This window comes from Pristiophorus japonicus, chromosome 17, assembly GCF_044704955.1.
Source record: "Pristiophorus japonicus isolate sPriJap1 chromosome 17, sPriJap1.hap1, whole genome shotgun sequence".
Classification (NCBI taxonomy): domain Eukaryota; kingdom Metazoa; phylum Chordata; class Chondrichthyes; family Pristiophoridae; genus Pristiophorus; species Pristiophorus japonicus.
This window is the reverse complement of record NC_091993.1, coordinates 122,887,580-122,900,212: the sequence shown is the minus strand read 5'-3', so window position 1 is coordinate 122,900,212 and position 12,633 is coordinate 122,887,580. Positions and strand designations below refer to the sequence as shown.

Sequence of the window (12,633 nt, the reverse complement as noted above, 5' to 3'; positions counted from 1 at the left end):
ATTCAGATTCTCTCAATATTTTCCCAGGAAGAAGTTTGGAAAAACAGGAAACAATCAGACACTTTAAATCGGGAGAATATGGGAGCTCACTGCACTAGGATAAACTGATAACCAGAGCGGACAACCTTAGCCCAGAACACACACACAGACTTTAAAAAACACAGTTCCCATTACAAAGTCATCGATGGCGAAATGTTTTAATATTCCTAATTCTAACTCTGGTACATGGCAGCAGAGACAAGTGATCGATGTTCAGTGAGTTGCCCACAACCCACCTCCAAATTTAATCATGTTTTTGTTTTTACTAGGTTTTACAAACACTGATGTTTCTGTGCTCAAAGTCGGGCGAATCGCGGTCAAAAAAAGGCACACAAATAGTTTGTCCGATTGAGATGATCTTTTCCTGAAATGAGTTTCCTTCTCCCTCCTCCCCCAGTTCGGCCATTCAAGACCTTTCTCCTCTACATAGCCTCCTTCAACACCCTGCCCAAGACAGGCACGACTTTGCCATGGGCCTGTGCTACGCCACATCCCACCAGCAGGAGTCACCCTTGCTGCAGGTTATACTGGCCCAGTTAGTGTTTCCACTTTCACCTCTGCCCTGGAACGTCCCGAGGGATCTCACCCAGCGGCCTGGTCGAGAACTGAGCGCAGGCATCCTGAGAGTAGCTGGCAGATCACCCTGCCCCACTCTGAGATAAGAGAGAAAGAGAGGAAAAGAAGGAAAGAAAGGGAGACAGAGAGAAAGAGAGAGAGAGAAAGAGAGCGAGAAAGAAAGAAAGAAAAAGAAAGAGATCTTATACCCGTTGTGATCCCGTGCCCTCTGATCCCGCTGTGATCCCGTGCCCTCTGATCCCGCTGTGACCCCGTGCCCTGTGATCCCGCTTTGACCTGGTGCCCCCTGGGCCTGCTGTGACTTCGTGCCCCCTGGGCCTGCTGTGACCCCGTGCACTCTGATCCCGCTGTGACCCCGTGCCCCCTGGGCCCACTGAACAAATCTACAAACCTGTTTGTAATGTGCAATTTTGAGACAATTTTTTTTTAACCAGCAGTCTTCTTTTGTCCCTGCAATGTGGGGTTGGCAGTACTGGCTAGTCCTACACTGATGGAACAGCTAATCTGCTATGTTAGGATGTGTTATTGGAGCCAAGTGCAGACACCTCACCATCAGGAGATGTCAGAACAGGGCACTCTGGCAATTAACCCAGTTTGTGCCTTGTCATGATGTTCGGATTGAGCACAGTGGGTATTAAGGGTGACGGAACCAAGGAGGGTGGATGGAGTTGGGATACAGACCGGCCATGATCTAATTCAATGGTGGAACAGGCTCGAGGGGCTGAATGGCCTCCTCCTGCTCGGAGTGAATTTGTTCGATGGCCCTCCATCACATTCCCATGATGCTGACCCCATGCAGCCATTGCCTTGTTCGACTGGCGGAACCTCACCTAGACCCGTTACACGTTGCAATATGAAGCGCCGCCATCAGGAAACGGCCACGAGCTGCTGCTCCGTCATAATACGGGGAGTAGGCGGAAGAACGGGTCCATCTAGAATAGAACGCTCTGTCTTCGATTCTTCCCCCGGGCTGCAAAATGGAAAACCGCCGGTCAGATTCTTCACATACACAGAATGCACGGGGCAGAAACAGGCCATTGGGCCCAACTAGACCATGCCAGCGTTTATGCTCCACTCGAGCCTCCTCCCTTCCTTCCTCATCTAAATCTATCAGATAACTCGCTATTCCCTTCTCCCCCATGTGTTTAGCTAGCCTCCCCTTAAATGCATCTTCCCTACAACATAGAAACATAGAAAATAGGTGCAGGAGTAGGCCATTCGGCCCTTCGAGCCTGCACCACCATTCAATATGGCTGATCATGGCTGATCATGCAACTTCAGTACCCCATTCCTGCTTTCTCTCCATACCCCTTGATCCCTTTAGCCATAAGGGTCACATCTAACTCCCTTTTGAATATATCTAACGAACTGGCCTCAACAACTCTCTGCGGTAGAGAATTTCACAGGTTCACAATTCTCTGAGTGAAGAAGTTTCTCCTCATCTCGGTCCTAAATGTCTTACCCCTTATCCTTAGACTGTGATCCCTGGTTCTGGACTTCCCCAACATCAGGAACATTCTTCCTGCATCTAACCTGTTCAATCCTGTCAGAATTTTATATGTTTCTATGAGATCCCCTCTCATTCTTCTAAACTCCAGTGACTACAACCCCTCCATGTGGTAGTGAGTTCCACATTCTTTGATCAATCTCTTTACTTCATTGCAGTAAGAATGTTTCTTCTCCACCTCCATATTCAAAACGGGAGGGAGTTGAGTAAGTCATCTAAAGTGCAGGGTAGGAGATGGCTGCAGGGTTGGCTGCATCCACATGTCCATACAGAACTGTAAGGGCTCTCAGATCCTGAGGGCAAAACCAGAACCTGGATCCTCAGAAAATGAAACCATCCTTGACCGCAGGCAACAAGATCTGGATGACATTCAGAAGTGGCAAGTAACATTCGCGCCACACAAGTGCCAGACAACGACTATCTCCAACAAGCGAGAGTCTAACCACCTCCTCTTGATATCCTGCTGACCTTGTCCTTCTAGGTGGCAGAGGTCGCGGGTTTGGGAGGTGCTGCCGAAGAAGCCTTGGCGAGTTGCTGCAGTGCATCTTGTAGATGGTGCACACTGCAGCCACGGTGCGCCGGTGGTGGAGGGAGTGAGTGTTGAAGGTGGTGGATGGGGTGTCAATCAAGCGGGCTGCTTTGTCCTGGATGGTGTCAAACATCTTGAGTGTTGTTGGAGCTGCACTCATCCATCGCCGAATCCCCCACCATTGACCAGAAATGTAACTGGAACGGCCACATAAATACTGTGGCAACAAGAGCGGGTCAGAGGCTGGGTATTCTGCGGCGAGTGTCTCACCTCCTGACTCCCCAAAGCCTTTCCACCATCTACAAGGCACAAGTCAGGCGTGTGATGGAATACTCTCCACTTGCCTGGATGAGTGCAGCTCCAACAACACTCAAGAAGCTCGACACCATCCAGGACAAAACAGCCCGCTTGATCGGCTCCCCATCCCCCACCTTCAACATTCACTCCCTCCACCACCGGCGCCCCCTGGCTGCAGTGTGCACCATCTACAAGATGCACTGCAGCAACTCGCCAAGGCTTCTTCAGCAGCACCTCCCAAACCCGCGACCTCTACCACCTAGAAGGACAAGGGCAGCAGACGCATGGGAACACCATCACCTGCACCTCCGAGTTACACACCATCCTGACTTGGAAATATATCGTTGGGTCAAAATCCTGGAACTCGCTCCCTAACAGCACTGTGGGAGCACCTTCACCACACGGACTGCAGCGGTTCAAGAAGGCGGCTCACCACCACCTTCTCAAGGGGCAATTAGGGATGGGCAATAAATGCCGGCCTTGCCAGCGACACCCACATCCCGGAATTAATTTTTTTTAAGTTATTCCGGGAAAAAAACAGTACCGTGATCCCAGTTACTGAGAGCAAACCAGAATCCTAATCCCAGTTACCCCGGGAATTACACAGACCACTAATCCCAGTTACTCCAGGAAAACCCTGAGCCTGGTCTACATGGCTCCAGTGATAGGTTGCTTTATTCAAACTGAATCACTGCCACGTTCTTTCGCTAATCAATGTAAAAAAACGTCTTGTTGAATATTTCTTTCCCCATCAGTGAGCACCATGTCGCCGGGCCGGTATCCCCGTCAGTGAGCACCATTTCACCGGGCTGGTATCCCAGTCGAACTTACCGGATTGAGGATATGAAGAGCCTCGGTAACCTGGGTCCTTCTGCAATTGGATTTCTTTCAGAGTAAAAATACTGGTATCTGCACAGGAGGAAACAGAGGAGAAATCAGACCAGTGACTAAAGCTTGCTCCGTACTGTCGTACTCGTTGCATAAAGTCCTCTGGCTAAACCAAAGCTTCGACAGAGGCAATACATCACCAGGGTCGCTCGCAGGAGTGCAGAAAGGTTAAATGGTGGGAGTTGCCCGGCCAGTTTGCAGGACACTGCCTGTCACCAAACAGGAGACCTTGGTGTCTCCTCAGGAACCAAGTGCGTTGATTACATCGGATTACACAGGATACACGGCACAGAAACAGACCATTCGGCCCAACCAGTCCATGCCGGCGTTTATGCTCCACTCGAGCCTCCTCCCGTCTTTCCTCATCTAACTCTATCAGCATAACCCTCTATTCCCTTCTCCCTCATATGCTTGTCTAGCCTCCCCTTAAATACATCGATACTATTCGCTTCAACTACTCCCTGTGGCAGCGAGTTCCACATTCTCACCACTCTCTGGGTAAAGAAGTTTCTTCTGAATTCTCCATTGGATTTCTTGGTGACGATCTTATATTGATGGCCTCTAGTTATGCTCTTCCCCACAAATGGAAACATTCTCTCTGTATCCACTCCATCAAAACCTTTCATAATTTTAAAGACCTCCATTAGGTCACTGCTGAACTTTCTAATTTCAGGAGAAAAGAGATTCAGCCTGTTCATCCTTTCCTGATATGTATACTTTAGAATTATGTAATTATTTAAAGCACAGACACAGGCCATTTGGCCCAACCGGTGTTTATGCTCCATAAGAGTCTTCTCCGCTCTATTTACTTAATCTCACCCCATCAACAATTCCTTCTATTTCCTTTCTCCCTCACTTATCCAGCCTCCCCTTAAATGCACCGATACTATTCGCCTCAACCACTCCCTGTGGCAGCGAGTTCCACATTCTCACCACTTTATGTACTGTCAGCTGTGGCTCAGTGGGTAGCACTCTCACCTCCACTCCAGAAACCTGAGCACAAAAGCTAGGCTGACATTCCCAGTGCAGTGCTGCGGGAGTGCTGCACTGTCAGAGGTGCCGTCTTTCGGACGAGACGTTAAACCCAGGCCCCATCTGCCCTCTCAGGTGGATGTAAAAGATCCCACGGCACTATTTCGAAGAAGAGCAGGGGGAGCTCTCCCTAGTGTCCTGGTCAAAATGTATTCCTCAACCAGCATTACAACAGCGACTGCAATTCAAAAGTACTTCATTGGTCGTAAAGCGCTTAGGGACATCCTGAGGTTCTGAAAAGCACTGTATAAAAGACACGTTCTTTTAAAGAATGTTCTTGAATTGAAGCTTCTCCTAATCTCTCTCCTCACTCGCTCAGTGGCAATTTTATATTAATGTCCTCTTGTCACTGTCGCCCAAAGCAGAGGGAATGATCTTCCATCCTATCAAAACTCCTCGTAATTCTAAAAACCTCGAGTAAAGCTCCTCGTAACTTTCCCTGCTCCAGAGCAAACAGTCCCCATATCTCAGGTCACTCCCCAAAACAATGCTTTCCTTTCCGGGGTATCACTGTATGCTCTCCATGGCCTCAATGCCCTTTCTGTAATAGGGTGCTGACACTGCGCACAGTCTCAAGCTACTGTCTAACCAGTGTTTTGTATAATAACAACAACAACTTGTATTTATATAGCAACTTTAATGAAGTAAAACATCCCAAGGTGCTTCATAGGAACATAGAAAATAGGTGCAGGAGCAGGCCATTCGGCCCTTCGAGCCTGCACCACCATTCAATGGCTGATCGTGCAACTTCCGTACCCCATTCCTGCTTTCTCTCCATACCCCCAATCCCTTTAGCCGTAAGGGCCACATCTAACTCCCTCTTGAATATATCCAATGAACTGGACTCAACAACTTTCTGTGGTAGAGAATTCCACAGGTTCACAATTCTCTGGGTGAAAACGTTTCTCGTCATCTCGCTCCTAGATGGCTTACCCCTTATCCTTAGACTGTGACCCCTGGTTCTGGACTACCCCAACATCGGGAACATTCTTCCTGCATCTAACCTGTCCAATCCTGTCAGAATCTTATATGTTTCTATGAGCTCCCCTCTCATTCTTCTAAATTCCAGTCAATATAAGCCTAGTCGATCCAGTCTTTCTTCATATGTCAGTCCTGCCATCCCGGGAATCAGTCTGGTGAACCTTCGCTGAACTCCCTCAATAGCAAGAATGTCCTTCCTCAGATTAGGAGACCAAAACTCTACACAATATTCAAGGTGTGGCCTCACCAAGGCCCTGTACAACTGCAGCAGGAGTGTTTTAAGACAAAATAAATACATTTGACTCCGAGAAGAAATGACAGCAGATGACCAAAAGCTCGGTCAAAGAGGTAGGTTTTAAGGAGCATCTTGAAGGAGGAAAGAGAGGTAGAGAGGCGGAGAGGTTTAGGGAGGGAGTTCCAGAGTTTGGGGCCCAGGCAACAGAAGGCACGGCCACCGATGGTTGAGCGATTATAATCAGGGATGCTCAGGAGGGCAGAATTTGAGGAGCGCAGACATCTCGCGGGGGTTGTTGGGCTGGAGGAGGTTACAGAGATAGGGAGGGGCGAGGGCCATGGAGGGATTTGAAAACAAGAATGATAATTTTGAAATTAAGGCGTTGCTTAACCGGGAGCCAATGTAGGTCAGCGAGCACAGGGGGTGATGGTTGAGCAGGACTTGGTGCGAGTTAGGACACGGGCAGCCGAGTTTTCGATCACCTCTAGTTTACGTAGGGTAGAATGTGGGAGGCCGGCCAGGAGTACGTTGGAATAGTCAAGTCTAGAGGTAACAAAGGCATGGATGAGGGCTTCAGCAGCGGATGAGCTGAGGCAGGGACAGAGACAGGAGATATTATGGAGGTCTTAGTTGTGCCGCGGATATAAGCTCATCATTACCTTTTTATGCCTCTATTTATAAACAGGGTGAATACTGACACCACTGTGTCAGCCAATGAGCTGGAGGCGGCGTGGGAATTGTGTTTATAATTTACCGATTCTCCGAGCTCATGATGGAAATGCACCCCCTGTGCTCGCTGACCTACATTGGCTCCCGGTCCGACAGCGCCACTATTTTAAAATTCTCATCCTTGTTTTCAAATCCCTCCATGGCCCTCGCCCCTCCCGATCTCTGTAATCTCCTCCAGCCCCACAACCCCCCGAGATCTCTGCACTCCTCTAATTACATAAGAACATAAGAGCTCTGCCCTCTTGTGCAGCCCCGATTTCATTAACTCCACCATCGGTGGCCGTACCTTCAGCTGCCTGGGCCCCACTCTCTAACCCTCTCTGCCTTGCTACCTCTCTTTCCTCTTTTAATACGCTCATTAAAACCTACCTCTTTGGCCGAGCTTTTGGTCATCTGTCCTAATATCTACTTATGTGGTTTGGTGTCAAATTGTGTTTGATAACACTCCAGTGAAGCGCCGTTGCAAGATCCTGCAAATCCACTGGCAGGATAGGTGCACCAACATCAGTGTTCCCGCTCATCCCCAGCATCGAAGCACTGACCACGCTCGATCAGCTCCGCTAGACGGGCCACATCGTCCACCTGCCTGACACTAGGCTCCCAAAACAATTGCTCTACTCGGAACAGCTACACGGCAAGCGAGCCCCAGGTGGGCAGAAGAAACGCTTCAAGGACACCCTCAAAGCCTCCTTGAAAAAGTGCAACATCCCCACCGACACCTGGGAATCCCTGGCCCATGACAGCTCAAAGTGGAGGAGGTGAGGAGCATCCGGGAAGACGCCGAACACTTCAAGACTCTTCGCCGGGAGCAAGCGGAAGCCAAGCGCAAACAGCGGAAGGAGCGTACGACAACCCAAGCCCCCCACCCACCCGTCCCTCCAACCACCGTCTGCCCCACCTGTGACAGAGACTGTCGATCCCACATTGGTCTTATCAGTCACCTGAGAACTCATCTTAGTGTGGAAGCAAGTCATCCTCGATTCCGAGGGACTGCGTAAGAAGGAAGCGACTTGGGATGTTTTACTATGTTAAAGGTGCTATATGAATGCAAGTTCTTGCTGTTGCTATAGCAAACAGAGTCTCCTGATAAAAGCAGGGTGATGTCCCCAGCAATGTACAGTGAGTGGAGGATAGTTACAGACTACAAATAATGTGCGTAAAATCAATCCCAATCACCTGTGATTGACAGGTAAATTAGCCAATCATCTTCATTCTGGCCGGGTCTTGTGGTGTCACTACATATAATTGGAGTAGCTATTTGTACTAAGTCTCCCGACGCATGCGCAGAAAGGAGAGTTATGACAAATATCACTGACTCCGCCCCCCCACTAACCCTTTTCTGCACATGCGTCGTCCTCCCCCCATCCCCCATTGGTGGAGGTAGCACTTGCGTTGGTGTAAGGGACTTCAACTGGGGGAGGGACTTCGGCTGGAACCTGGTGGTTTTTGGGGAGATCTTTCCTCTGTGGCTTCTGAAGTCAAAATGGATCAAATTACAAATTGGAAAGTCAGTCAGAACTTGGGCTGGGCAGTTCCAGTTACACATTCCAGGGGACCTTCAGGGTGTGGCTTATCCTCCAAGGGGACCAATCAGCAATGGGTCATGTGACAATGGAGAGCCAACCAGAAAAACGGCTGCATTTCAGCCATATATAATCAGCCATTTCTGCAACACAAAAGACCTTCCTCTTCATAGCTTTGTCTATCTGCAGTCACCCTTTCAGGGAGTAATATATTTTGACGATTATGGGGGTAGATTTGACTTTGTGGGAGAGTGTAATACAGGAGAGGAGATCGTGAAAGGTCAGCCCCGTTCACACAGTCGCACAAAGTCGAAATCTAACAGCAGTGAATCTTAGCTGTGAGCGTCGGCAGGCTATTCGAACGAGGAAGGCATCACAGCCTGGTCTGATTCTTTCCCCGCCTGATTTGCACACTCGTGGGCGAGAAGCAGTCTGATGCCTTATGGTTTTTTTAATGGTTTTGTGACATTGAAAAGTATTTTAAATGGCCCCAGCAGCCACCTTGCACTGGGTTATGTGTACCTAAGAGAGAACACAAACAGAAGAGCAGAATGGGCTTCACACCGATAGGAATCGTGGTTTGAATGCGAAACATTGAAGGTGATGGTGGTGGGGGGCGCACAGAACAATGAGTAAAAGCCTTGACTTGAGGCATGTTGATTTAGCCAGAACGGTTTAGTAACATTAAGGAGAGATATTTGCAATTCTCGGCTCACATTATACACATCGTACAGGACAGTCTGTCGGTTTGGCACTGTAAGTAAAGGGGCTTTTGTATTTAATTGCTTTTAAACTTCAAAAGGAATTATAAACTTTATTAATTTAATACGGACTGTCAGCCATGGCTCAGTGGGCAGCACTCTTGCCTCTGAGTCAGAAGGTTGTGGATTTTAAGTCCCACTCCAGAGACTTAAGCACAAAATCTAGGATGATACTCCCAGGGGAGTGTTGCACTGTCAGAGATACCATCTTTTGGATGAGACGTTAAACCGAGGCCCCGTCTGCCCTCTCAGGTGGATGCAAAAGATCCCACGGCACTATTTCAAAGAAGAGCAGCGGAGTTATCCCCAGTGACCTGGGGCCAATATTTATCCCTCAATCAACATAACAAAAACCGATTATCTGGTCGTTATCACATTGCTGTTTGTGGGAGCTTGCTGTGTGCAGATTGGCTGCTGCGTTGCACACATTACACCAGTGACCTTACTCCCAAAGTACTTCATTGGCTCTAAGTGCTTTGGGATGTCTGGTGGTCGCGAAAGGCGCTATATAAATTCTTATGTTCTTATAAATGCAAGTCTTTTTCTTTTCCTAATTTTGATCGAAAGAGTAGGGGCGGGTTTTCCTCTGGGGGTGGGGGGTGGGGTGCTGTCGGATGAGGGGTTTCTGGGCCTGTCCTGTGTAACCTAGGTGGGAGGGGGTCCAGAACATCCAGCGGAGTATGGTAAGAACATAAGACTTAGGAGCAGGAGTCGGCCATTCGGCTCCTCGAGCCTGCTCCGTTATTCAATAAGATCTTGGCTGATCATCGACCTCAACTCCACTTTCCCGCCCGATTTCCATATCCCTTTGTTTCCGTAGACTCCAGAAGTCCAGCAATCTCAGCCTTGAATATATTCAGAGACTCAGCACCCACAGTCCTCTGGGGCAGAGAATTCTAAAGATTCACAACCCTCCGAGTGAAGACATTCCTCCTCGTCTCGGTCTTAAATGGCCGACCCCTTATCCTGAGACTGTGCCCCCTGGTTCTAGACACTCCAGCCTGGGGGAAACAACCTCTCAGCATCTACCCCATCAATCCCCTTCAGAACCTTCTATGTTTCAATGAGATCACCTCACATTCTTCTAAACTCCAGAGAGTATCGGCCCATTCTACACAATCCCTCCTCATAAGACAGCCCTCTCATCCCAGGAATCAATCTGGTGAACCATGGCACCGCCTCCAAGGCCAGTATATCCTTCCTCAGATAAGGAGACAAAGTTGCGCACACGTTAACACGAGGCCACTTGAACGACCCCCACACACGTTTACCGAGGAAATGACACCGGGACTAAAAGGGTTCAATTTAAGGAAGGATATACTTGCATTGGAGGCTGTTCAGAGAAGTTCACTAGGTTGATTCTGGAGATGACTTATGAAGACAGATTGAGTAGGTTGGGCCTATACTCATTGGAGTTCAGAAGAATGAGAGGTGATTTTATTGAAACTTATAAGATAATGAGGGGGCTCGACAAGGTGGATGCAAAGAGGATATTTCCACTCATAGGGGAAACTAAAACTAGGGGACATAGTCTCAGAATAAGGGGCCGCCCATTTAAGACTGAGATGAGGAGAAATTTCTTCTCTCAGAGGGTTGTAAATCTAGGGAATTCTCTGCCCCAGAGAGCTGTGGAGGCTGGGTCATTAAATATATTTAAGATGGAGAGAGACAGATTTTTCAAAGATAAGGGAGTAAAGGGTTATGGGGAGCAGGTGGGGCAAGCCCAAGATCAGATCAGCCATGATCTTATTAAATGGCGGAACAGGCTTACTCCTGCTTCTATTTCTTATGCTCTAGAATAAAGGCCAACATACGATTTTCTCTCTCAATTGCTTGCTGTACCTGCATGTTAACTTTCAGTGATTGGTGTACAAGGACGCCCAGGTCCCTCTGAACAGCAACATTTCCCAATCTCACATCATTTAAAAAATACTATGCTTTTCTACTTTTCCTACAACTTCACATTTCTCCACATTATATTCCATTTGCCATGTTCTTGTCCACTCACTTAGCCTGTCCCCTTGAAGTCGCTTTGGATCCCCCTCACAACTTACATACCCACCGAGCTTCGTACCATCAGCTGGGGCCCCAGGGAGGGCCTCAGACCAATCCAAGATGAGCATTTTTTGGCTACTCCAGTCTGTGCTGGCAGATTGGGGCAGGGGCACAGGCAGGGTCTTGGGTAAGGGTGCACCATGGGCCAATTGTCATTTTGTCCCCATCATCGTCTGTGACAATGCCTGAACATGGAGCAAGGGCAATCAGTCACTCAGGCTTGGGAAAAAAAAGGAAAGAACTTGCATTTATATAGCGCCTTTCGTGACCTCAGGACGTCCCAAAATGCTTTGCACCAATGAAGAACTTTTTGAAGCGTAGTCACTGTTGTAATGTGGGCAACAACAGCAGCCAATTTACGCACAGCAAGCTCCCACAAACAGCAATGTGATAATGACCGGATAATCTGTTTTTAGTGATGGTGGTTGAGGGATAAATATTGGCTCCAGGACAGCAGGGTTAACTCCCCTGTTCTTCAAAATAGTGGCCACAGGAATTTTTTACATCCACCTGAGAGAGCAGACAGGATCTCAGCTTAACATCTTGTCCGAAAGACAGTACCTCCAACAGTGCAGCGCTCGCTCAGCACTGCACTGCACTGGAGCATCAGCTTAGATCTGATGCTCAAGTCCCTGGACTGGGATTTGAACCCACAACCTTCTGACTTAAAGGCAAGAGTGTTATCCCACTGAGCCACGGTCGACAGCTACATTTTTTACATCTTAGCATTAGCCGCTGTACACAGTACGCAGTGACACCAGCTGAGCCTCAACTATAGCTGGCAGCTTATCGGCATAACACGAGGGCATTGCACAGAGAGGGAAATGATCCCAGATTGAAAAGGAACTCACTGTCTGTGATGAAATGGACTCTTTCTCCCATGTTCTTGAAGTAAGCGTGCTGGAGAGCATCCTCAGCTGAAACCCTCTTCTTGGCCTCGTACTGACACAGAGAAATGAATTGAAACGTCAGTCAGATTCCGCTGGAAAGCCCCGCATTTTAACTCCCCACAACCCGAGTCAAAACAGGACAGTTCATAAAGGAAAACGCAAGCCTTCAATTAGGTCAGTCTGTTTCTAACCGGGCCTCGCTGGTAAACTCGCTATTACACATTCTGATTTCTCTGCCGCCTTGCAATGAACCCAGTTGTGATTGGCTGGAGACAAAAAAGGGCCAAAATGGCACACCGTCAGAAACGAGGCGCACCTATTGTTTTCGACGTGTTCCATAGAAATTCAGCACTTCGGGATTCTTTTTTGGGAGCGGGGCGGAAGTGGCCTGATCATCGGAGCGGAAGTGGGCGGGGGAGGAAGTGGGGGGGGCGCGGGGTGGAGTGACCGAAGCTGCAAGGTATCAGCGCCGCGCTGATGACATCATCGCGCAGGCGCGTCACACCGTCCCTCCCCTTCAGTTAAAGGGGAGGGCCGCTGTGAGCTCTGCAGCCAGTTTAGTGGCAAACACTGGGCCACCAGCGAGGGCTT

At 48.8% G+C, this 12,633-nt stretch overlaps 1 protein-coding gene across 1 annotated transcript in view; it reads right to left on the bottom strand.

Annotated features, from left to right (window-relative positions):
- Window positions 1-1,068: 1,068 nt before the first annotated feature.
- The window catches only part of LOC139228306 (cyclin-dependent kinase 18-like), a 135,779-nt gene continuing 124,214 nt past the window's right edge, over window positions 1,069-12,633 (bottom strand). The window contains exons 14-16 of the mRNA XM_070859486.1: window positions 12,004-12,094; window positions 3,780-3,857; window positions 1,069-1,585 (exon numbers count right to left, since the gene is read on the bottom strand). Of these exons, the coding sequence (XP_070715587.1) occupies window positions 1,548-1,585; window positions 3,780-3,857; window positions 12,004-12,094 (207 nt within the window). The 3' untranslated portion in view covers window positions 1,069-1,547. The remainder of the gene's footprint in view (window positions 1,586-3,779; window positions 3,858-12,003; window positions 12,095-12,633) is intronic.